A 26636-nucleotide genomic window follows, 5' to 3' on the forward strand; every position below is an offset into this window, starting at 1 on the left:
CAAGAAGCCGTTCTTGAGGAAGGGAAACAGGGAGAAAAGCAGTTTTTGCTTTATATACTTTACTTACACATATGCTTACACCTGCTTCTATAAAACACCGATGTCATACCCCAAATCGTTGAATTTTCCATGAAAGTTACTTGAAATCCAAATAATTGGGATCTCTCTATGTATTTGTTTGTTTGACATTAGTGCTGACATCTCAACAAAGATGTGGTGAATATCGCAGAGCCGACCGGGAACCTGCGGAGTTGGCTCTGTTTCCAGGGGAATTTAATAGGGCGAAACACCACGTGACGATGTGACGTTTACAAACAAGGAAGTCACACAAACAAAGTGGCCACAACTGGTTTCCAGTCCTCTTTCCAGTGTCCGTTTGCGGAGGCTTCTTGAGTGCCGATGTGTTGTGGCCCCTGAAGCAGTGTGAGGTGTTAGTTTGGAGCCCGGCGGGAAACATGGAGGAGGAGAGCCGCAGCAGGACGGCTTCTGTCCGGCGCCCTGATGCGACCGGTGGGTCAGCCTTCTGTCACCAGAGTCCAGGCACAATTTCAAACTTTATTCCACCTGCCACTAACGCTTTGTTCTATCAATGGCTTGTAGGTCAATGGCGGAACTGTGTTGGGTTTTGGTGAGTGTCCGGTGCTCGGAACCAGCAGCGAGGACAGAGAGCAAAGCTGCCCGTTGAAAGAAGCTTTTCTCCGGGGAGCTTTCTGACATTAGACCCGTTAATCACACAATATTCATGTTGGGAGTAATATGTCAAACCAAATGGCGAGAAGCAATCACAAGAACTGCTGGCTGTGAAAGTAAAGTTGAAACGGTGTCACGTGATTCCGCGCACGCGCACAGTCAGGGCCATGTTCATTTCTGACATGTGTGCGACACACTCCTTCAGTTTGGAACATGCTTCTCTCAGAAACTAAATATTCCACACAAAGGAAGGTTTTGCTTGGTGGGATTGTGGGAATGGATGCAGTAAATACAACATATTAGAGTTCTACCCCAAACACGTGATGATTAGGCCTCCAAATGAGCTGGTGGATCTCAGGTTAGCCTAGAATTCAGTGTTGTTTATTCATTTTCAGCTTAAAGAGGGTTTGTGTTGCTTTAACTTGTGGAATAAATCCAGTGTGCTGCAGTGAATAACAGGAGAGGTTTGGGTACATGTCTGATAATGAGTGACAGGCTGACACCGTACCTATGGAATCAGGTTTCCTGCAGAGAAATGCTGCAGTCAGTGTTTTAGCTGCTGTTTACTGGATCTGTTTTTTCTTCTTTCACCCGTTCCGTTCCGTCCTGCTCAGGCTTCTTGGATTGTGCAACAACTTTGCTTATGTGGTCATGCTGAGTGCCGCACGCGACATCCTAAAGAAACAGGAGCCAAACAATTCCACTGCATCTGTAAGGAAGCTACTGTGTACTAAAGCCTTTGTGTCACATGATTCATTTAAAATAATTGCTAATGGTGGAAAAGCGTCTGTGTCGTTGTTAAATGATGCTCTTCCTTTCCATTCTAGGCTTCAGTTCCATTAGCTGTTGATTCCCACGCTGGCAACAACAGCAGCAGCAACTATGACTGCAGTCCTGTCACCACTGGGGTAAAGAGAGATTCACCACACAGCTGTCTCAGTGAACAGTCCGTACGCTGAGCGGCCACAGCGTTAAAACAGCTAAATGCCTCCAACACTTTGAGGACCGGACTCTCTGAAGAGGTCCTGCTGTATCAGGCATTAAAACATGCTAACGTATTCATTGAAGTACCGCGTTTTAGTTTGATAACTGATTGAAATCCTAATTTGAAAACAGATTGAATAAGCAAAAGGCAATCTGTGATTTCTTTGGGAGGTTTTTCAGTTGCTGCTGATATTTTACCAGAGAAATAGTTTCTTAGAGAAAGATGTTTCATTTTCTGCATTTACCAGACGCTTTTATCCAAAGCGACTTCCACTCATATCCCTGGTAGGCAGGTCGGGTAAGGGGGTCTTGCCTCAGGACCCCTACTGGAGGTAGTACCTTGTAGGCGGGGATGTCAGGATTTGAACCCAGGTCACCCACATGAAAGATGTTCCATTCCTTCCCGTTCCACACTCATTCAGCTGTGGCCTTCCACACAGCATAGTTAAACCTGAGTAACCTGCTCTGGAACGAGGATGACAACAGAAATGAAGGCGGCCTTATTTCAAATCAGTCAGGAAGAATTCCTCAGTGCTGGCGACGCTTCGATGGAAACATGTCCAGCACACCTAAAGGACATCTCCCTGCTCACATGCACACTGAGCTGTGAGGTGACTGACTTTAAGTGAAGCACCAGCCCTGGAAGCAGCCCCTCAGGTGCCCCCCTCATATGACATGTGGCTCCACCTGCACGTCTGTGCAGATGGCAGCTCAGTCTGTAATAGGTTAACACACTCTTCAGGTAGATTTCATTCACGTGCCAAACTTCTTCTTTGACTTGAAAAGATGAAACAGTTCAGACTTTTTATTTTGATCATTAATGAGAATGAGTTGAAATATAGTCTGACTCTCTTCATGGATAAATGTATTCAAACTGGTGTGTGCAGGCTGTGCTGTTAGCTGACATCCTCCCAACGCTCGTCATCAAGCTGGTTGCCCCCTTTGTGGTTCACAAAGTACCTTATGGGTAAGACACTTTGTATTTGCACGTGCAGTATTCAGAGAATGCTTCGTTGGAAAATGCACCACTCCACTTTTGGATGGAGAGGAGTGAGTAACTGGATAGTAACTGACTTCTAGAGCACATATGCTATTGCTGTGTAAACAAAGCCATGGAAATGGTAACAATGGCAAAAGCTCAATTCGTCACCATTCGTCTCCTTTTTTTGGTTGTTTTGTCTCTAGTGTTCGCGTGTTGTTCTGTGTCATCATGGCAGCAACAAGTTTCCTGCTGGTGTCCTTCTCCTCTGCCGTGTGGATGAGTATTCTGGGTAAAACCAGCTGTTATTAGCTCTTATGCTGTCTTTTACCAGTGTTGATGGTGCAAGTGACTTGAATGTGAGAATTCAGAAGATGAATTTGATGGAGTTTGAAACTGTCATTTCCTCTCTTATCTGTTGTGAGCGCTGCAGTTGTTCCACAGGAACAGGATTTCATTTTAGAGATGTGTATCATCAAAGTAAGACTGATGAGTCAACTGATGTTGAGGTCCAGCTCAGATGCAATGCTTAGATCTAGTTTTCTTGTGCATACGTTTAAGAAAAATCTGCACCATTGCGCCACACACTGAGACCTCATCTGTCTCCCCCTCCAGCCTGTTTGTGTCCAGCAGTCAGGTGAAGAAGCAGCTGGAGAGACTGAACCAGTGCCTAAAAAATAGGAAATGAGAAAAATGGGATGGAAAAATCCCCTCAAACTTAATGCAAATAAGACAAAGGAGATAATTGTGGATTTCAGGAGGAACATGAATATCACTACGTCTGTCCTGAGAGAACATGTGGAGGTGGTGGAGGGCTGCAAACCTAAGAATAAAATCCCTCACACACCATTGTATTTTATAGGAGTGAGTTTTGCCAGTATCAGCTCAGGACTGGGAGAACTGTCCTTCCTCTCTCTCACTGTCTTCTTCAGTAGGTAAAAAAATCATTATTTCATTTCATCCCCCTTTAGTTCACAAAATGTCTCTTCATTCAAGTTCTGTTTTGAGCTTTAGTCGACAGCACTGATTGGATCTGTACCTACTCTGTACCTCATGTGGTTTTTCTTTAACCCTGATATCCTGACCAGGTTGGACCTGCTGTCATAGAAACATCACTTTCAACACAATTATGGACTGCTGCAGTCACATTAACAGACACACAGCAGTGGGATATTTACAGTCCAGCCCGAAATGATTCATACCTGCAAAATTTTGACTTAAAGTTACTTTTATTCAACCAGAAAGTTTTTTTTGATTGGAAATGACACAGGCGTCTCCCAGAAGATAAAAAGATGATGTACAGGAGGCATCATTGTGGAAAAAATGATTTCTCAGCTCTTATTTACATTTGAACAAAAAATGATTCATACCCTTCTCAATAATCAATAGAAAAGCCTTCATTGGCTATTACAGCAATCAAACGCTTCCTATAATTGCTGCCCAGCTTTTTCATGTCTCCACTGGTATTTTTGCTCATTAGTCTTTAGCGATGAGCTCCAACTCTTTCGGGCTGGAGGGTCTCCTTGCCATCACCCTGATCTTTAGCTGCCTCCACAGACTCTCAATTGGATTCAAGCCAGGACTCCAGCTGGGCCACTGCAAAACGTTCATGTTTTTGTCCGCTCAGCATTTCTTCACCACTTTCGCTGTGTGTTTTGGGTCGTTGTTGGGCTGAAATGTCCACTGGTGCCCAAGGCCAAGTTTCTCTGCAGACTGCTTGATGTAGTGTTTGAGAATCTTGATGTATTGCTCTTTTTTCATGGCGCCGTTTACTGTGATCAGGTTCCCTGGTCCATTGGCTGAACCCCCCCCAAAGCATTAGGTTCCCACCACCATGTTTGAGAGTGGGGATGGTGTTCTTAGGGCTGAAGGCTTCTCCTTTTTTTAAGGCAAATGAAGGATACATCATTGTGGCCAAACAATTCAATTTTTGCTTCATCTGACCATAAAACAGAAGAGCAGAAGTCTTCTTCTTTGGGCTTTTGTGTGCCTTATCTGGAGAAGCGGCATCCTCCTCGGTCTGCGTCCGTGGAACCCAGCAGTGTGCAGTGTCCGTTGGACTGTCTGCCACCAGTAGAGTCCAGATTCTCCAGGATGGCCTTGGTGGGTATCCGTGGACTCTTTTTCACCTCTCTCACTATCCTCCTGGCCAGCACAGGTGTCACTTTGGGCTTCTGACCACGTCCTCTGAGATGTTCCACAGTGCGGAACCTCTTGTATTTTCTAGTAATACACTAATAGTGTCCGTTACACTAGGGCTGAACGATTTTAAGAAAAAATTGAAATTGCGATTTTTCTGGCAGAGATTGCGATTTCGATTTCAACCACGATTTATTTTCTTTAAATCAAGTTTCAGTGTAAATTAATTCAATGCGGCTGGCCCCGGTTCGACTCCCGCACCGGGCGGCCCTGTGCTGCGTGTCTTTCCCCTCTCTCTGCCCCCTGCTTCCTGTCTCTCTCAAACTGTCCTAACAATAAAGGCATAAAAAGCCCCAAAAAATAGCTGCGGTCGGCACCTTTTTTGTAGTCATATTAGCTTGAACTGTCATGGGATTCTGGAAGTAGAATATTAGGCTGTTTAGGAAAAATAACGAATTCTGTAGCTCCCTCTGAAGCCTGTAATCATGCTTGCAAAAATCGAGCGCTCCCGGCTGTTTTTAACCAATCAAGTTAGGGTGGAGGAATCCTACCTGTCAATCACAGCTTGTGCACACGCTGCTGAGCTTGTGTGCGCTCGCGCCGGTGTGCGCGCACACCGGTGTGATTCGGAGCTTGTTAGAGGTTGGGGGAGGGACCTGAAAGTTGTATCAGTTCGAATTTTCCGACTTTAGACTCGCAATTTTGAAAACCTGCCGACGGCAGCTTTTCAAAAAAAAAAAAAAAAAAAAAAATATGCACCAAAAAAAAACCCGCAGCTTTGACGATCGCAAAATCGTGTTGTCTGAGATCGCGATTTTCGGTCGAAAACGATAGATCGTTCAGCCCTACGTTACACTGTAGTAACAGTAATACACTGTAGCCACTGCAACTTGAAAACTTTTAGCTATGGCCTTATAGCCCTTTCCTGACTTGTGAGCAGGCAGAATGTGCAGCTGCAGGTCCTCAGTGAGTTCCTTTGTCTTAGCCACGACTGTCCACAAACCAGCTGCAGAGCGCTGCTGTTTTTCACCTGTTGAGTTGATTAAAACAGCTGTTCCCAATGAATCAGGGTAACTGGGATGCTTTAGAACAGCTTGGAGCATTTGGAATGGTATAGAAGTTTGGATTTTCCAAAAGACTGACAGTTTGCAAAGGGTAGGAATAATTTTGGACATGCCACTTTTTGTTCAAATGTAAATAAGAGCTGAGAAATAATTTTTTCCACAATGATACCTCTTGTACATCATCTTTTTATCTTCTGGGAGACGCCTGTGTCATTTCCAATCAAGAAAAAACTTGCTGGTTGAATAAAAGTATATATAAAATAAAAAATATGTGTATATATAAAATAAAACATAAGATTTGCCAGGGGTATGAATAATTCAGGGGTTAACTGTATGTACATGTATATATATATTTTGATATGACATCTTGACATTCTTGATTTCAGACATAGTCTCTGAGTTTGGGTTGTTAACACTGGTTTCCCACCTGCCTTAGAAATGTCTTAGAAGGCTGGGGCTCTGGCACTGGTGCTGCAGGTGTTGCTGGTTCCGTCCTCTACTCAGGCCTCATCCAAGTTGGTCTCTCACCCCGGATCACACTGCTCATCATGCTGGTGGTCCCATTTGCTATGATAGTTAGGTAAGTGTGCAAAGTGCTAAAATCAGAGAAGCCTGCATTTGTTACCTTTTGTTGTGAATAGTCCAGCATTTGTTCCTGATGATATCTGCAGTCAGTCATTTTCACATTCAAATCTGCACAAAAGCATTAAAGAATAGAAACGGTCTCGGGGGCTTCTTGTCTGTAAACATCATTGTTCTGACCCACAGAGTTGCCTCTTTGCTGTGCCTCAAACCTTGTGGCCACTAAAAGTAACCCATGTAGATCCGTTTACAGCTGGAACACTACAACACTTCAGTGGCTCAAATGGAACTGCACAAATGAACATAGTGTTCATTTAGCTTACCTCGTTGAGAATTCAATCTTTTGCAAAGTGAATTGGGCAGTGTTCAAAGGAAGAGGCCTGGGTCAATTTTTTTTAATATCTCCTATTGTTGTTCCTGAGAGATGGCAAGCTGAAGCCAGAGATGGGCGGACAGATGGGGGCTTTGTCAGCAGTAATGAAGGTGCTGCACCGGTCCATTGTTGGGCCTTTCCTGAGCTGAAAGGCACAACTTTCAACTTACTGCTCCACCTTTGTTCCAGTCCTTACCGATGGTCACGACATCTGTGTAGTGACCGAAAGAATGAGATCAGAGATATGCGGGGCTGAAACAAGTTTCCTTCGGAGGGTGGTTGGGCTCAGCCTTAGAGAGGAGGTGAGGAGTTGGACCATCCTGAGGGAGCTCAGAGTCTTGCTGTTGCTTCTCTGCATTAAAAGGAGTCAGCTGAGCTGGTTCAGACATCTGATTAAGATGCCTCCTGGTCACCTACCTTTGGAAGGATTTTTGGGCATATCCATCTGGGAGGAGGCCCCAGGGCAGACCTAGATCACACTGGAAAAATGATGTCCCTTCTGGCCGGGGAACACTTTGGGATCCCTCAGGAGAAACTGGTGAGTGTCGCTGGGAAGATGGATGTCTGGGTTTCCCTCCTGGACCCATTGCCTCCATGATCCAGCCTCAGATAAGCACAAGACGATGGATGGATGGAAATGATCAGTAAGGGAGTAAATGGCAGAAACATTTTATGCACAAATGACTACATTTTCCTTGGATTTTCATGGGTGCATTTGTGTGTATACTTGTTTTTCCTACATGACGGTGATGGAAATCTAACAGAACACAAACTTCTAAGGACTTCCTGTAAATATGGGGCAGCAATTTTTATCCCAACGAGTATAAATGAATTCTTATGCTTAGGTTTAGGGTAGGTTCGGGTTAAGCATTCAGTTAGGGTAGTTGGGGCTAAGGTAAGGGACAAGGGACTGCATCGTGTCAACAGAGCCCCCCACAGGTAATATTAATCAGACATTTGTGTGTTTGTATCCCAACACAATCACCAGTTATTTTGGCCTGCTGGTTCCTGCATCTTCAGTACCTCAGTGGAGGACGATGGAGACCCAGAATGCGGCTGTGAATTCAGATGAAAGACAACGGCTTGTGGATGGAACAGAAGAGGAGGAGGAGGAGGAGGAGGGGGAGAAATCTATCCCAGGTAAAGGTAACAGCCAACGGCCAACAGCACAACATAATCAGAGGTTAATTGGTACTTTTACAATTTCTTCCAGAAATGTGGAATCACCGCTCTTGGAGCTTGTTCATACAGTTGTTTCAATTTGTTGGAAAAAGAGAAAATAGCTATGAGCCAGCTTTTTTAGTGAACAGCCCAACATTCTGGCTTTGCAAAAGATACCTTTAGAAATGTTGTGCTTGGGTGAAGTTTGATATTAATACTTACATTGCTGTAATCATAATGTGTCAGTATTTTTGTTGCCACATTTCATTTGACTATAAGGTGATAAAAGCACATTTTCTGGTTTCATATGAACATTTTTCTTTAAATGAGAGCTTACACTTCACGTGACTCGCATCAGATAACTTTGTTTGGTTCAGATGTTTTATCTTGATTTTCCAGAGGAAGCGATGGGGAATCTGCATGAATATCTCAATAACAGTGATAAACAGCTTGCACTGCATTTAGAGTGAGTGAGTGCGACAGTCACAAAGTAACACTCTTTGAGAGCACTTCTTTTTAGGGGACGTAATTGATATTTACATCGTTAAATTTAAATTTGCTTGCTAAGTTAAACATGTGACTGACACTATCCATTTAGTAAGCATTCAGTTTCAGTTTGCTTATGTCCCGCATGTTCACAATAAAAGTCATTTCAAGGTCCAGTTCATAACAAAAGCCAAGCCAAGGAAACCGACATATCCCAACAAATGTCTTTGATCCAATCCCCCGTCCTGAGCGTGCGCGAGGCGACCGTGGAGAGAAAAAAGTCCCTTTCAACAGGAAGAAACCTCCATCAGAACCAGAACCAGGATGGGCGGCCTCCGGCTGGACCAGCTGGGGGCTGAGAGGACAGGAGAGGGGGGACGACAAGCACCATAACACCATGCTGCATTGTTTCCTTTTGATAGCAGTTCGTATGTTCATTACGCCTCATCAGTACCAGTTAGTCTTCTGTGCCGACACATGCCCTTCACTAACCAAAAATGAATTCCACAATGACATTTCTAATTCTCACTGGCATAAGCTAAACTGCCCCTAAAATGAGTATTACCAAAAGGACCAAAGGGACAATGTCAGCTTTGAACTTTTGAGTTGTAATTTATTGTTACGTGGGTGAAGAGATCATCACTTTACCATCAATTCTCTTTAGCTTTGGACACAGTTGCTGCACAAGCTGCACAAAAAAGGAAATTGATATGTAAATGTACTTTATTTCTACAGCCCTATACAGACAGTCCTTACGATGTACCAAAGTGCTTTACAGCAGGTAATAAATAAAGAGAAGAATAAGTAAAAACAAATAAAAACAATAAAAGAACAGTGAAAGCAATAAAATACAACAAAATTGAATAAGATAAAAGTGTCATCATACTACTGGGTATTAAAAGCAATCCTAAATAAGTAGGTTTTTAGCCTAGATGTGAAGAGGCCCAGGTCAGAAATAAGACGCAGCTCAACGGGGGGCTTATTCCAGAGCCTGGGGGCAGCGACAGAAAAGGCTCGGTCACCCCAAAGGGATATTTAGTGTCCCTTTAAAAGGATGCTGCTTTGTTCTTCAATAACCACACCGGCCATGTTTTCTTTGCCCTGAATATAACAGAGGACAGGGCTACAGGACCTCTCCCCTTCACAGAGAGGCTGCTGGTCATCAGAGTAAGTGCCTTCCTCACATGACTGTACTTTAGTGTGTGTCGGTGTGATGAACTGGGATGAAACATGACTTCTGTGAGCAGGGCTTGCTGAGGTTCATCTTTCCCCTTGGACTGGTCTACTTCGCTGAGTACTTCATCAACCAAGGCCTGGTGAGTTGCGTAGTGCCATCTGGCATCACTCTGGCCTCACTGCACTTTGTCTGCAGAGTCAAAGCAGACTTCCTCTTGGTGGAAGCTGTTTGGGGTATTGAGATGTAACATGGATTACACAGCTTTTTAAACATTAAGAACTACAGCAATGTCTCTCAAGTTGTTGAGCCAAGAATAATATCCATTTTTTATCTTCTCAGATGGAACTCCTGTTTTTTCCCGACTTCTTCCTTTCCCACGCAGAGCAGTATCGCTGGTTAGTTAACCATTTGGACCTATTATTCTGGCAGACCCATTCATTCTGATTTTAAACGGTTCTGTGTGTTCATTGTTTGTCTGTGAGCTCAGGTACCAGACTCTATACCAAATAGGTGTGTTGCTGTCCCGATCCTCCCTGCGCTGCGTGAAGATCAGGAAAATCTGGACTCTCTCTTTGCTGCAGGTGAGAGTAAGATCAGGTACAGGTCGGCTGAAAGGACACATGTTGAATGTTTAGTACATCTACGACCGCTGCAATTCAACGACTTCATCTGTGATATGCAACTCTGCCAACTCGATCAATTAGGCTGTAGAAGAAGCTGTGAATAGCACAGCCTCTCAGATTAGTCCTGAGTTGTTTCTACAGTAATGCAGCATGCTTCAATATGGTAAAGATTAGCCTGAACAAGTAAGAAATCAGACTTCATAAACATGCCAGCACAAGAGCATTAGTATCACCTGAACATCTCCAGTGATCAGGAGCAGCGGAAAAGGCTTTTCTGCCATTAGCATGAGGGGCAGTTGCTGAGAAATAACACTCTGGGGACATTATGCTTAAGACAAACGTAAAGTCTGTGCTTAAGACTGAAAAATGAATTTGGTGTTTCTGACATGCTGCACAGGTATAGTCTGGAAAAACTCTGATGTAATTCATAGTCAGTGAAAGCCAATTTCCATTTTCCACATCTGCACATGCACAAGGCCAGAATGACGTACTTTTAATTCTCTGCATCACTACGCAGAGCTCTGCCATGAGCCTCTGCACCTTCCAACGTGCAGCCGGAATATTTGGAACCGAGCAGACTGCGTGCACTCACCACGCATGTGTTAGGATCCATCTCCTTCCATAAAGCAAGAAACAACACCAGAGGAACAAGACCGAGGAGAGACTTTGAGTCAGTTGCTGTGGATAGCAACGAGCACGGGCTGTTGCTCAAGAGGTTGTCTGCCGATCAGTGGTTTGTAGTTTGATGCCCAGCTTCCCTGAACCACATGCTGCCTCTGATGCATCCATCAGTGTGTGAGTGTGCACACACTGATGGCACCATATTTGCCCCCGCTACGGACACGCCCTCCAACATAAAGTCAGTTTTTTAAATGAAGCGTCATCAGCTTGTTATCTGTTGTCTGACCACATTTGAAGTTGGTGTGGGGAACAACGTCACATCCAAACTCACGCTGCCCCCATGGCCACACTTTCTGCATGTACTGATCAAGTTTCAGGGGGAGATGATAAAGTATGTAGAAGGGATTTGTAAAAACTTTGAGGCAATGCAAGGTTATTTATACAGCAGCATTCATACACAGGCCAACGCAGAGTGCTTTACAATGGGAACAAAAACATCCATCCATCCATTTTCTGTCCCCGCTAAATCCGTGGGCCGGGTCGCGGGGGGGCCGGAACCTATCCCAGCGGTCATCGGGCCACAGGCGGCGTACACCCTGCAGGGGCCACGAGTCCATCACAGGGCCACACAGAGACAAAGCAGACACACTCCTCGGGACACCAATTAACCTAACATGCGTGTTTTTGGATGGTGGGTACCCGGAGAGACCCCACGCATACACGGGGAGAACATGCAAACTCCTCACAGAAAGAAGCAGCCGGGAGTTGAACCTGGAACCCTCTCGCTGTGAGGCGACGGTGCTGACCCCCACACCACCGTGCAGCCCCATCACAATCATACAAGGAAATGAAAAGAATAAATATTAAAGAATTCAGATCAAGCTGACAGAAAGGCATACAGGATAGTAGTTGATTAAAGTCATTAATGGATCGATGAGGCTGCAGATTGAAATGATCTGACAGTCTGAAGACACACTTACAGTAATCTGGCCTACTGAAAACAAAAGCATGAACAAGTTTTTCTCTGTCTTGCTAAAACAGAAAACCCTTCATTCTAGCAATGTTTTCCAAGTGGTGATAAGTAGATTTAGTAATAGCCTTTAAGTGGTCATTAAAATTAAGATCTGAGTCAATAATTACACCAAGATTTCTAACTTGATTTGTGGCTCTCAATGACACAGAGTCTAGGTGAGCACTGATCTTTGACCTTTTAATTTTGGGACCAAAATTAAAAGGTCAGAATGGTGCAACCCCCGCTCTGTGCCGGGGGCTGCTCTGTGCGGGGGGCTGCTCTGTGCCGGGGGCAGCTCTGTGCCGGGGGCTGCTCTGTGCGGGGGGCTGCTCTGTGCGGGGGGCAGCACTGTGCCGGGGGCTGCTCTGTGCGGGGGGCTGCACTGTGCGGGGGGCTGCTCTGTGCGGGGGGCTGCTCTGTGCGGGGGGCTGCTCTGTGCGGGGGTTGCTCTGTGCCGGGGGTTGCTCTGTGCCGGGGGCTGCTCTGTGCGGGGGGCTGCACTGTGCGGGGGGCTGCTCTGTGCCGGGGGGCTGCTCTGTGCGGGGGGCAGCTCTGTGAGGGGGGCAGCTCTGTGCCGGGGGCTGCTCTGTGCGGGGGGCTGCTCTGTACCGGGGGCAGTTCTGTGCGGGGGGCAGCTCTGTGCCGGGGGCTGCTCTGTGCGGGGGGCAGCTCTGTGCGGGGGGCTGCTCTGTACTGGGGGCTGCTCTGTGCGGGGGGCAGCTCTGTGCGGGGGGCAGCTCTGTGCAGGGGGCTGCTCTGGAGCTGATCTTTAAAAGAATGTTGCAAAAGCTGCCCAACATAGCGGCCCGTGCGGCCCCCCTTCTACATAACAGCCTTCAGACATCAGTAAGTCGTCACGTTGACTGTCACACAATGACTAATGATTCATCTCATTCTTAATGTGGTATATTCGGCTGAATGCAGCTGAAAATCCTGTTTCCTTGCAGCGTGTGTGGCTGCAGACTTCCATGTAAGTGTTGTTTTCTTCTTCTGCTCCTCTGCCTGCCACAGGTGCTGACTGCAGTGTTTCTGCTGTTTGCTGTGCGCTACCAGTTCCTGCCCAGTGCCTGGCTGGTGTTTGCAATCGTTCTCTGTGAGGGTCTGCTGGGTGGGGCTGCGTATGTCAACACCTTCTACTTCATTAGCGAGGAGGTTTGTAGTTCAGGATTATGAAGAGCCCATGTTCGATGTCCATGCAAATTCAACACTTTGTTTCCTTGCTGCAGTCTTAATATCGTATGTTACTTGTTGCTTTCCATTTTTTTCTGCAGACACAACTGTGTGCTGCTTGATTTGATCTGTGTATTATTCTGCAGTAAGGGTTGGAAGTAGCTGGGTCCTGACGGGTTTGTTCCCCCACACAGGCTGAAGACAGACACAGGGAGTTTGCCATGGCAGCTGCCAGCGTAGGAGACAGTCTGGGCATAGCTCTGGCTGGACTCGCAGCCTTTCCCATCCACCGGTACTTCTGTTCCCTGTGATGGAGCCTACAAATGGACCAGCAGAATGAAGGAGCACCACATGGATGCATTTCAGCTCAGCACTTTCTTTTTTAATGATGGCTCACAGACTTTACTCCTTCAGAAACATCATTGATTCCATATGTTCACCATTAACTACTGTCATTCAATTCAATGCAGCTTGATTTATAGAGCGCCAAATTACCACAAATGAAGGTACTTCAGTAATACAGTCCAATTCATTGTAATCATAATCCAATTCATTCATATAGAGCCAATTCAAAAACACTTTCCTAGCTAAGGAAACCAACAGATTGCACTGAAACTTGTCTTCGGTCCAATCTCCCGGCCTGAGCGTGCCTGAGGCGACTGTGGAGACTGGGACAGACAGCAAGGACGGCTGTTTGCAGTGTTAGCAGGAAGTGACCAAACCCCAACACCTGAGTGCTGGAGTTCAGCTTAAAAGAAAAGCTTTTGTTTTCCCATGTTCATGAAATCTTTAAGATAAATCATGTTGACCTCTGACTACAACTCAGAGACATTTTATGGAGGTGGAACCAAAACTCTGCTTTTAAATGACTGCAGTAATGGTGGTTTCCCACAGAGTATCTTATCATTCAGTAGATATTTACATCTCATTGTAGGAAATCTCCAGATGCACTAATGGTGGCTTATTCCTGCTCTGAGAAGTGAAAATGTCAGCTGTGAAAGGACGTGCTGCAACCAAAGACCGCTCCAAAGTCATCTTTGGATCGACTAAATCCGATACCAAAGCTAGCACATCCCCATCAAAAACTGTTTGGTGCCTTTCAACATTTGGAATGAGTTTGAGACAGATTATCGCTTCAAAAACACTGACTTATACTGTTGTTTTGCTTTTTTAATCATTTACTGAAGCGGCCAACAACACCTTGTACTTTAAGTCTGTGGCCCGGGGAAACACATTATTTTTCCTCTTTTATTCATGTGGATCACTTTTAGATGTTGTTTAATGGAGCAATTTGAAAAAAAGAGGAATGATCTGAGGTTTAATGAGCTTTCAGTAAGCCACAAAATTTCAACTTCAATGAACTTGTAAAGTAATGGACGTGGATAGTTTAATTGGAGATTCCCAATGACCTTAGTTTGTGAGATCCTCTTATACTTCCTCATCATTCTGTGCGTATGTGGCACCACTGTGCCTGAGGTTACTGCTCCATGTTGGCCTGGACAGAGATCATTCAGACCCTGAACATCCAGCAGAGTCCAGGCCCTGCTCTCTCCTGCATTATCAACATATTTGTCGAAAGCGTTTGACACTGTTTGACTCCTTCATTCAGGACTCTCAGAGCATGTTTTCACTTGGTTCACAACTTAGTTCAGTAATAGGACTCAGTGTATTAAATATCAAGTCCATTTTCTAAATGTGTTATTGTCCACCAGGGGGTGCTGCAGGCCTCTGTTTGGGATTATGGAGCTCTTCTGTATATGAATGCTTCTGCTCAGTATCTTTGAATGATTGACACTGCTTGCCATGCTTCCCTGATTGTAACCCGGGTGGAATGCCCTGTTAGGCCACCCGAAGGATGGTATACTTTTAGAAATAAGGCCATACTGGGCCTACTTCCTACCCGTGTAGCACAGAAGTGCTGATGCCAACTCTTTCCGATCATTTGTTGCTTTCTCTTTCATGTGTTCATTCTGAATTTGTAAAAGAGCTTCTGTCAGCTCTCCACCTTTTGCATGGAAAGACTTGAAACTAACTGAGCTCATTTAAATCCAAACAGAGTTCTTGAACCTGACTCCACTACATTAACTTGTTGCTTGGAAATGTAATGATTTGTTTCTTTTTATTTGTCTTTTGCTTGCGTTTTAATTGTGTAATTTTGTAGGTGTGTTTTGTTTTTGCTGTTGCCTGTCTCAGCCAGAACCCCCTTGAAAAATGTTTTTAATCTCAGAGGGATTTTCCTGGTTAAATAAAGGTTAAATCATTTTTTTATTTATTTTTTTTTAAATATCCAGGGAACAGACAATGAGGTGGTAAAATCTTACAAGTACCTGGGTGTTCACCTGAACAATGGACTGGACTGGACTGGACTCATTGTACCACTGCACTTAGACAGAATGGGCTGAGTAGACTGGACCCGCTCAGAAGGCTCGGGGCCTTCGGGGTGCAGGGGCCACTGCCCAGGACCTTTTATGGCACTGTTGTGGAATCATTGGTTTTCTTTGGTGTGGTCTCCTGGGGCAGCAGCATTTCAGCTGCTGACAGCAGGAAACTGTACAAAGTGATCAAGAAGGCCAGCTTTGTTCTGGGAAGCCCCCCGACACGGTGGAGCTGGTGAGTGAGAGGGGGATGAGAGCAAAGGTCTCATGCTTGAGGATGAACAAGCTCCATCCTCTGACGGAGAGTCTGAAATCACTGACGGGCTCCTTCACCGGAAGTGTGAAGGAGAGCTATCCCAAGTCCTTTATTCCTGCTGCAGTCAGCTTTGCTCCAAGAAGAGCAAAAACAAGCACTGCCTCATTCAAGATGTCCTCTGGACAGCAGCACCTGAATGCGTTGTTGGGTATTAACGGCACGTCACATGTTCCTGTGCCATGGCGACTATCGCAGTCCCATCGCAGCTGCTGGCCTTCAACTGGACTCCGGCCACGAGCCCGGTCTGGATTTTATTTGGCACTTATGGCCTTTATGGGAAAGTAGCTTGACAGGAAATGGGGCAGAGAGTGAGAGAGAGGGGAAGGACGTGCAGTAAAGGGCCCAGGAGTCAGGACTGGAACTGGGGACTGAACCACCTGATGAGATAACCAGCACCCCTTACAAAAAGAATTTCTGATTTGAAATTTGGGAGACACCATTACAGTTTTTCCACTTTGCCTCATTTGATTTTAAATTAGCCTGAACCCAGAGGGGGGGTTTAACATTCAATTCAATTCAATTCATTTTTATTTATATAGTGCCAAATACAACAAATGTCATCTCAAGGCACTTAGATAGTAAGTCCAATTCAAGCCAATTGGAATTCAATTAATTATAATCATCATTATTCATGAAATAATCCAATTTGTTCATATAGAGCCAATTCAAAAACAATTTCCTAGCTAAGAAAACCAACAGATTGCACTGAAAACTTTTAATTTTTCTTTTTTTACATAAGGATGAAGAAACAAAATGGCAATAGTTTTCAGATGATATCCTAAACCCATCCCAAATCCCAGCTGTATTTGCTACACAGCACCCAGTTTTTCATACATACTTTATATATTTTTCATATACGTGTGTGTGTGTGTGTCACCACCTGTTAGAACAAACCAAGCCTTGAATGGCTGAATGCTGTGGCTGCCTGCTTTGTGTGTCGTTGAAGATGACTTGCGTATAATACATGATATTATTGCCATTACTCTACACCCAGTAACCTGAGACGTTAGGAGCATTTAAGGAATGTTTGCAAATTAATCAAAAGTTCAAAACAAAGCAGTGACTACAAGCTCTGTGTGCTGGGTTTTATCAACTACTAAATTCTCTCAACGTCTGACGGGATGGGAAGTTTCTGCCATCTTTAAAATTCTACGCTGATATTATCTGGGGTTCACCTCAGGCTCAAGGAGAGGTCACTGTGCTCTGGGGCAACTTCTGGCTGCTGTGTCTATTTCTGCATGCCAGCCTTCTGTTGTTTGTTCTGTTCTTTTTGTTGTTTTCCTCTGATTTCATATTCCTTCAAATCCATTTTCTATTCCCACGGAATCCGTCGGTTGGTTCGCGGGGGGGCCGGAGCCTATCCCAGCAGTCATCGGGCCAGAGGCGGGGTACACCCTGCAGGGGCCGCCAGTCCATCACAGGGCCACACACACACACTCACTCCTAACCCAACATGCATGTTTTTGGACAGTGGGAGGAAGCCGGAGAACCCGGAGAGAACCCACACATACACGGGGAGAACATGCAGACTCCTCACAGAAAGAAGCAGCCGGGAGTTGAACCTGGAACCCTCTGCTGTGAGGCGACAGTGCTGACCCCCACACCACCGTGCAGCCCTGCCATGATGAAACCCTTTTCCATGAATCTCATTGTCTGTTTTCTTTGACTCATTTTCAACCCATTACCAAGCCACAACAGTGGGAGCGCGTTGCTTCACTGAAGAGTTTCAGGAAGCAGACAGAAGTATAGATGGATCTGAAAGTTTTCGTGTCTTGTAAATGATGGTTAAGCAAGAATGAGTCGGGCTGTGAAAGACCCCTGCCACACCAGATGTGTCTGAAAAAGAAGAGAGTATGAGGACAGGAGAATGATGAATGAGCCCTGACAAGGATCAGTGATGAGGAGGCCGGTGAACGGGTGAGTAGTTTAGGAAGTGGGCTGGTGCTGAGTGCAGTGGGTACGATGTATACGACGCCATGCCAGGTGATTAGAGGGGGGCCTGAGGTGTGGCTCTGCTTCCTAAGTTATCAGGTTAACTGGATTTATTTCCTACTTGGGTAGTTACATATCTGAATATGTTAGAAAATTGGTAATTACCACTATCAAGGATTATCAATCCATTGTCTTCTCTTTTTGATAGGTCTTCACCGTGAGGCAAAGCATTCCACATTTTGATTTAGCCACCAAACAAATCAAAACACACACCAAGGCCAAGAGGGTCCGTTATCTCATCTTTTAATAACACATTCATATCTATGCTCTGTTTTGTTTACAAGGAATTAAAACAAGTGTCGTTGAGGACTAAAGGAATCAGGCAGGCAGAGGGTGAAACTCCATACATTGTAAAGGCCAAAGCCACTGTCAAGTGGAAGGACGGAGACCTCCCAATTCTAATGTGAAGGGTCTTCACAGGATCCCAGCATGTGGACATGTGGTGCAGGGCCTCCCTCCTTCCACCTGCAGCAGCACCGTCAGCTCAAACAACAGAAATCATCAGAAGTGAAAACAGATCATTGTTGATGTCCGAGGTCCTCGCAGGGTGCGCTAACTTTTTAACAGAGAGAAAGAAAAGGCTAAATGCACCCCAACACAAGAGATACAATCTGCTGTCATAAAAAGGAGAGAGAAAATTAGGAGTCAACAAAAATTAAACATGGAGAATATTTTGAGTTAAAAAAGTAAACGTTTAATGAAATGAAAAATAATCTAATGCAAATTGGATGAAGAAATGTATCCAAATTAATAGCAGGTGGTACATTTTTGTCCTCCCCACTCAGTTCATTATCATATTTTATAATCCTTTCATAATCCACAAAGAGTGAAAAAAGAAAATAAATTCATCTTTGGAAGAGGTATCATTTTTTTTTAATAGACTATCCACTAAGGTATATGGTGATGCCGCTACCATGTCATCCATTAACCTACATTTCCTTTGAGTACTTTCTCTCTTCATCTTTTTTTTTGGGTTCTTTTTCAAAAAGAAAACACTGTTCATCTATTTTTTTTTCCTAAGAGGTAGATTAACAAAGCAATTCCATGGTTTCCTGCGTCATTGCAGAGATGACTGACAGGGAAGGGACATGTGGAGCAGCAGGGCAGAGCTGAACTGAAGGCGGAGTGTGGGAGTCGTTAGCAGTCAGACGCATGTAGCACAGTGGAACACAGTGGTGTCGGGTTGGGATCTGTAGTTAGTGATTAGGGTCGGCTTTGAGCTTCACAAGAGAAACAAGAGCACTTGTACTTTGCTGTTGTTGGTCAACATGTGGTCCACTGAGGGCCACAATGTGAAATGCATCCTCATCCCTCATCACCAAAATGTTTCCATATTGGCTTTGGTGCAAGTGTCTGTGTCTGTTTAGTTAACTCATTTATTTTTACAGTCCCATCTATAAACTGTGGAGGTACACTTGCTAAAGCTGTAAAAATAAATTGAAGTCGGAGTGGAGAAATGGAACTGTACTGTAAAATAAAGTGTCCCATTTTCTGTCTGCATGTCTCAGCTGTCTGACTGAGGGCTTTGAAAGGAAATAAAGAAACAATCTTCTATCAGTTTGCGTATGCTTTGAGGTAGCGTTACTGGTTCTGTGTCAAGAGGTTTGCATGTTTGTTTGTTTGTTAGTTTTTTTTCTTCATGGTATGGTGTTCTCTGCCAGCTTTCGTTTGATTAAGATTCTGAATCCCATTTCGACGGGGGGATTAATGTGTCAGCTGCTGTGCCGCCTGTCGGGGGCAGAGCTCCACACTGTAGTTCAGCCTGATGTCACACAGCTCCACTCTGTGGCCATGAACAAGACGTCTGGTGAGATCATTTACTTAAGTCTGACCTCAGACTTAAAGAAAGACAAAGGAACAATAACAGTGAGGTTTTTTTTGGGTTTTTGTTTTTTTGTTGTTTTTTTTATTTGTTTTGTGCCAATTTAATGCAAATACTTTACATTAGTGCTGACCATGTCCCCCAAAGAGAGTTGAGCTTCATCCACTATACTATGGCAGTTAGTAATAGTTTGAATCAACAAATGAAGTGACCATGTAAAGGGTGAGAAGCATGGCTCGTGGTGAGCAGTCCACTAAAAACGCTCAGCACACTCTCAGCTCAGCTCAGAGCCTCTCTTAGTTCACTGGCAGATTGTGCAGTCTGAAACTTTCCCGCTTTGACTTCCTCCCACTGAGGAGAGCACTGCTTTCAGGCACAGCAGGCCTGAAAAGGTTTAACAGTGCTTAAGCTCTCATTTTCTGTCAAACACCAGACACAAAGTTAGCAAAGTGCTGGTGAAGACAAAGGAGGCCTTTGCAGCTGAAGAGAAATACATTTTTTAACAGCTTTGTTTGGCTTGTTGCTTTCCAGTACCACCAAAAGACACCAACAAATTTGTACATTTTGTGTGTAGCATAATAATTGAGCCACACAGTGTGGATGACATACGTTAGTGAAAATGGTCAGCAACAATATGAAGTATTGAATTTTTATTTTAGTATGAATTAAAGGGGTCAAACATGCACGATAAACTGGTTTAAACAGTGTTGGAAATAGCTCCATACGATTACAAAGAGTAAATTTTGTTGTTAGTGTGTGGTTACAATATAACTGTGGCACCGCAGTACCAGACTGTCCATGAGCCCATACAACTTACAGTATAGCACTCAACTTGAATTTAAACAAGTCACTAAGTTCACTTTCAGCCTGGAAATGATCCAATCTGGCTTCTAAATGCAAAGAATTCTTATTCCATTCTCCCTTCCAGAGCAGGGGCGGCAGCATGATCTGCGGCCAAGCTTCGTTTTCAGCCCTAAAATGGAGTTTCTCTGCAGTACATCTAAAGAAAAGAAGGGGAGGGGAGCAGGTCATATCCGAGGTGACACATAACCATGTGAATGAGGAAACCTTCACCCGGGAAATACGTGTGGCCAGAAACGAGGACCCTCTAATGTGGGTGAGTTTCACAGGTTATGTGTGGCTCCACTGCATCTTCGGTGGGTTTGGCACAGTTCCTCATGTTCTCAGCTACTTGTTAGTACTTCAACATATTTAGTAGCCGTTTTGTTAATAGATCTGTGCATTAAAATGGTAAAGAACAAAACATGATCAAATTAAACTATTTTCAGTTTTTTCCAATAATGAGTTAGACTGTTCATCTTTAAAGAAAAAAAAAAGCTGGTTTAAGTAAGAAAATCAAAAGTTGTTGAACAGAAGTGAGCAAAACAAACACGATGGAGACCAGCGGAAGAGAGGGCCCCCAACATTCCTGCCCAAAAATGAAATCATCTTCTTCTGAGTCAGTGAAAATATCTCACTCTTCTCCGAGAGTACTGGGTGATGAGGAGAAGGTATGACGATGTTCGGTGGAAGGAGGGGGGACGGGGGGCCGAGAGGGGGGAGTGGGGTGGGCTTTCAGTGAGCCTTCTCTCCAGCCCAAAGCCAACAGGTGACCATGCCCGCTCCCTCCTCTCATCCTTCCCTCGCTCCTCCATTTCACGCTCTATCTTTTTTCTGTGAACATTTGCACAAGCTGTTCCCAGTTATTTTGTTAGTTTGAGGCTGTCAGCGCTTTTTTTCATCAATTAGTGCAACAGTACGTCCCCAGATGTCACGTCCGAATAAAGCTTGCTGTATTTCAAAAATAAGAAAATGACATAAGTTGGAATTCCTAAGCAATCCAAAAATCTGCAAGCTGAGTAATGAATCCTAAAAGTGTGTCTTGGTGGTTATGAACAGAGCGCTATGGTTCAGAGGGAGGTGGAAACTCCACACAGAACGACCGCGTGAGCTGGGAAGTTAGCACCTCCGGGCAAAAATGGAAGCACAGACACGAAAGAATAGATTGTCCCTGTTTGTTGGTTAGCTTGTGGGGAGCCGACGAAGGTTTGCTGTGAGCATCGGAGAGCTGGTAGGACCTCAAAAAGATCGGGAGTTATCTGGCAGTGTCCTTCACCGACCGGCGCAATCCGGCTTTCACTCTTCTGCTTTTCAGAATTTTCTCCAAAAATACAAAAGTATCTAATCAACATGTACAGGTTGTAATCTATTATGCAGCAGTGTTGTTGTTGTTTTGCTCCCATTTTTTCTTTTTGTTTGTAGAAGATTCTTAATTCTCTCCATCCTCTGTCGGGTGGTACACAGATGGAGGAGCCATAGGTTCATGTCCTAGTTTTTTCTGCTTTTTTTTTTAGTGTCACCCAACCACATCCCATCAGAAAGAAAAAGAAAAAAAACGTTTAATATCAGTAAACACACACACACACACACACACACCTCCATCCACCCATGCCCACCGTGTGCAGCCTGCAGGGAGCCTTTGGGGCGTGGTGGTCAGTGCACAGGTAATAAATATTCACATTCAGAGACATCAAAGCTAGCTGCAATGTGTGAAGTTAGAGTGTCCTCTTCTGTCTTCATGTACAGTTAAGCTGTAGATGAGTTCTCACTTAAAAGCTCAAATTAATATGTCCCCGTTGTGAGTGAGAAATGGAACCTCTTGTTTGGTGCTTCATGATGATGTCAGAACAATAAGGAACAAGAGGGGTGTCCCTCAGGGCTCGGGGGGGCCACAGGCCATGGACACTGAGGCATAGGGTGGAACGTCATGTCTCCAGAGGTTCTGCAGTTCTTTAAGTGAGCTCAGTAAAAGCAGAAGGTTTGCTTACCTTGAGCCCGTCAGAAGCCTCTCCACACCCTACTGCTACTACGGCCGCTTCAATCACTCCTCAGGCAGACAGAAAGCATGGATCCTTACCAAAAAGGGCAAAAAGACCATTTCCTCTGGAGACCAGCATTTTATCGGTCTCTGCTGTTTAAAATAACATCTCCTGACCATCCTGAACTCATTCAACCAGCATCACATCAAGAACTGAAAAGAAAAAAAACAGAAAAAAAACAACCAAAGCAACAAGACAATATCGAAAAAAGAAAACATACTTTTTTCTTAAAAAAATAAAAAATATTCAGGACTATCAGCTCTTTTTCTTCTTCTTATATAAAACACCAGCAAGCAAAAAAAAGTTAGGAATACTGAGGTAACTTTACCCTGAGGTAGGTTTTTCTTTTCATTTCTTCTCTAATCTGTTTCAATATTGGCAAAAGCGTCCGTTCTGGGACCCTGGCCTTCATCATCATACACAGGCAGGGTCTGAAGGGTCCGGAGGGTCTGGAGGCTCTGGCCTCAGACCTGTGGCAGAGTGGGAGAGGAAACCAGGAAGCTGCTCCCTCCCTGTCTGATTTCAACCATCGCTGAGCTCAAGGCATCGAGCTGTGGAAGACTTTGCTTTTCTCCTTCCTTCACTCATCCAAGACCAGCCTTAAACTGCCATTAGTGCAACGAGCACCTGCGGCATTTCCCCTTCAGGAGCAAAGACAGAGGGTCTCTGGCTCTTCAGAGAAAGTCATCCTGTTTAAGAATGCTCTTGAATATTCAGCGCAGGAAGAATGCAACGAACAGAAAGTCTCAGACACACCTGGTCAGACTTCCTTATTCAGCTGCAGCAAAGCCTTCTCCGGCTCGCTGCCTTCACTACATTCACCTGAGGGGCTGGGCTAACTCACATATCATATATATACAATATATATAAAATATGCCATAGAGGGGAGCAGGCGCTGGCCAGCGAGCATGGCTGCTGGTGGAAGGTCGTTTTCTGATGATCAGGTGTGAGCTGAGCCGCTGCATTAGAACTGCAGGACCAGCTGCGACCTGCGCTCCCTGACTGTCTGCTGCTGCGCCTTCCTCCACCCTGCTGAGCATCAGGGCATCAGAGGGCCATCCTGAGGGCCTCCCCAGGCCCCCGTCTGGCTGTAGGCTACATAATGCTACACTTCATAGACCAGGGACTGGGAAATATTCAACGCACCCTTTTTATTCAACAAATTAAAAAGCAAGGTGGTCAGGCGCAGCAGTTTTAAGATTTACATGAAGATTATATATTTACAACCTCATATTGTCTTCTCTTTTAATCTACTCTCTCTGCTATTCAGAAAAGCTTTTAAAGAGCAGTGTTAACATCTGCGGCCCCTCTGCAGGACTCCCATTGGCTCGGAGGTAAAGGGGGCGGGGCTCGCACCGCAGCCCGGGCCTGACCTCCGGAGCCTCTGCAGCAGCTTCCCTGCTTTCTCTCCCAGCTCCGCCTCACTGCATCTTACCATTAATAGCTCTGAATAAAACATTTCTATACATACATCTTTCTGTTTAAAAAACCACCCTTAAAATATAGGGCTGACTGCGGATGGTTGGAGAGGCGTGGAGGGCGACTCAGAAGGACCAGCGGGCCACTGCGGGGGTCTCTGACATCACAGAGCAGCCCAGCCTCTCCTCCCTGCAAGGGGGCAGCCACAGCCCACCCTTACATGGAGACTCCCAGGCTGCTGGAACCTGTCAGACCTGTTCCTGGAACCTGTCAGACCTGTTCCTGGAACCTGTCAGACCTGTTCCTGGAACCTGTCAGACCTGTTGGAACCTGTCAGACCTGCTGGAACCTGTCAGACCTGTTCCTGGAACCTGTCAGACCTGCTGGAACCTGTCAGACCTGTTCCTGGAACCTGTCAGACCTGCTGGAACCTGTCAGACCTGTTCCTGGAACCTGTCAGACCTGTTGGAACCTGTCAGACCTGCTGGAACCTGTCAGACCTGTTCCTGGAACCTGTCAGACCTGTTGGAACCTGTCAGACCTGCTGGAACCTGTCAGACCTGTTCCTGGAACCTGTCAGACCTGCTGGAACCTGTCAGACCTGTTGGAACCTGTCAGACCTGCTGGAACCTGTCAGACCTGTTCCTGGAACCTGTCAGACCTGTTGGAACCTGTCAGACCTGTTGGAACCTGTCAGACCTGTTCCTGGAACCTGTCAGACCTGTTGGAACCTGTCAGACCTGTTCCTGGAACCTGTCAGACCTGTTGGAACCTGTCAGACCTGTTCCTGGAACCTGTCAGACCTGTTCCTGGAACCTGTCAGACCTGTTCCTGGAACCCGTCAGACCTGTTCCTGGAACCTGTCAGACCTGTTCCTGGAACCTGTCAGACCTGTTCCTGGAACCCGTCAGACCTGTTCCTGGAACCCGTCAGACCTGTTCCTGGAACCTGTCAGACCTGTTGGAACCTGTCAGACCTGTTGGAACCTGTCAGACCTGTTGGAACCTGTCAGACCTGTTGGAACCTGTCAGACCTGTTCCTGGAACCTGTCAGACCTGTTCCTGGAACCTGTCAGACCTGTTGGAACCTGTCAGACCTGTTCCTGGAACCTGTCAGACCTGTTCCTGGAACCTGTCAGACCTGTTGGAACCTGTCAGACCTGTTCCTGGAACCTGTCAGACCTGTTCCTGGAACCTGTCAGACCTGTTCCTGGAACCCGTCAGACCTGTTCCTGGAACCTGTCAGACCTGTTCCTGGAACCCGTCAGACCTGTTCCTGGAACCCGTCAGACCTGTTCCTGGAACCTGTCAGACCTGTTGGAACCTGTCAGACCTGTTGGAACCTGTCAGACCTGTTCCTGGAACCTGTCAGACCTGTTGGAACCTGTCAGACCTGCTGGAACCTGTCAGACCTGTTGGAACCTGTCAGACCTGTTCCTGGAACCTGTCAGACCTGTTGGAACCTGTCAGACCTGTTCCTGGAACCTGTCAGACCTGTTCCTGGAACCTGTCAGACCTGTTGGAACCTGTCAGACCTGTTCCTGGAACCTGTCAGACCTGTTCCTGGAACCTGTCAGACCTGTTCCTGGAACCTGTCAGACCTGTTCCTGGAACCTGTCAGACCTGTTGGAACCCGTCAGACCTGTTCCTGGAACCCGTCAGACCTGTTCCTGGAACCCGTCAGACCTGTTGGAACCTGTCAGACCTGTTCCTGGAACCTGTCAGACCTGTTGGAACCTGTCAGACCTGTTGGAACCTGTCAGACCTGTTCCTGGAACCTGTCAGACCTGTTGGAACCTGTCAGACCTGTTCCTGGAACCTGTCAGACCTGTTCCTGGAACCTGTCAGACCTGTTCCTGGAACCTGTCAGACCTGTTCCAGTCCCACTGAGGATCAGCTGGCTGCAGCCACACCCAGGCCCTTCCCTCTGTCTGTCCCTCCGTCCCTTCATCCTTCCATCCACACTCAGTCTCTCTTCTGGCCTGTCACCGGGTCTCTGTTTTCAAGTTCCATTTTCTTTAGATTCTTTTGTTTTCATTTGTTTCATATTTTGACTTATTCCTCCTCTTTTCTCATCTTTCTCATCGGGCGTACTTCCTGTCTCCGTACATCTCTCCCTGTCTTTCGCTGGGTCCGTGTGTCGCTCTTCTGTATTTGTCCGTCTCGCCGTCCGCGCATGTGTCCGTCAGTCTGTCAGGTGGGCCCGCAGGTGCCGGGACCCTCACTTCCTGCGCGGCTGGTCCTGAGTCAGTCCCTGCGTGGGGCTGCCCATCTCTGTGAAGCCCTGGGGGTGGGGGCCAGGGCTCATGGGCACGCCGCCTTTCACAGGCTGTTTAACCTGCGTCAGGATGTCTCGGATCTTCCTTTGAGCGAGCTGTGGAACACAGGAGAGGTCAGCGGGGGGTCAGAGACTCAGCAGAAACATTTTCCTCCCAGCTGCAAACAGACATTTCTGCATCTATAGAAAGACATTCCCTCAGGATTCGATGTGAGACAGAATGAATAGTGCATGTGAAGTGCATGTGTACCTGGCTGGCGTAGAAATGTCCGTTGATCTTCACGATGACCTGGTCGTTTTCATCAGGAGTCTGTTCTCTGGGCACCACCACCTCTGCTGCCGTCAGGTTCTGCAGCTCGTTCACCTGAAGGCAGAAAAAACGGCTGCTCAGTGATGTCTCACTATAGCCTCTTTCACACTGAGGAAGAACCCGCGTTTAATTCGGGAATTTAGCGTGTCCGCTGTTGCGTTCACACTGCCGACCCGGGCTGCCGC

At 45.9% G+C, this 26636-nt stretch overlaps 2 protein-coding genes across 2 annotated transcripts in view; one reads left to right on the top strand and one right to left on the bottom strand.

Moving 5' to 3' along the window:
• Positions 1 to 276: 276 nt before the first annotated feature.
• LOC142370752 (battenin-like) lies at positions 277 to 15323 on the top strand. The gene is made up of 15 exons (XM_075453202.1): positions 277 to 510; positions 601 to 628; positions 1305 to 1401; positions 1518 to 1598; positions 2562 to 2641; positions 2860 to 2945; positions 3516 to 3588; positions 6293 to 6436; positions 7800 to 7951; positions 9573 to 9625; positions 9706 to 9774; positions 9975 to 10030; positions 10123 to 10216; positions 12903 to 13043; positions 13256 to 15323. Exons 1-15 carry the CDS (start codon positions 456 to 458, stop codon positions 13370 to 13372), a joined length of 1326 nt encoding a protein of 441 aa, XP_075309317.1. The 5' UTR covers positions 277 to 455; the 3' UTR covers positions 13373 to 15323.
• A 10475-nt stretch (positions 15324 to 25798) lies between these two features.
• The window catches only part of LOC142371025 (insulin-like growth factor 2 mRNA-binding protein 1), a 46731-nt gene continuing 45893 nt past the window's right edge, over positions 25799 to 26636 (bottom strand). The window contains exons 14-15 of the mRNA XM_075453613.1: positions 26392 to 26505; positions 25799 to 26237 (exon numbers count right to left, since the gene is read on the bottom strand). Coding sequence (XP_075309728.1) covers positions 26085 to 26237; positions 26392 to 26505 — 267 coding nt within the window. The 3' untranslated portion in view covers positions 25799 to 26084. The remainder of the gene's footprint in view (positions 26238 to 26391; positions 26506 to 26636) is intronic.

Source organism: Odontesthes bonariensis, chromosome 21, assembly GCF_027942865.1.
Source record: "Odontesthes bonariensis isolate fOdoBon6 chromosome 21, fOdoBon6.hap1, whole genome shotgun sequence".
NCBI classification, from domain to species: Eukaryota; Metazoa; Chordata; class Actinopteri; order Atheriniformes; family Atherinopsidae; genus Odontesthes; species Odontesthes bonariensis.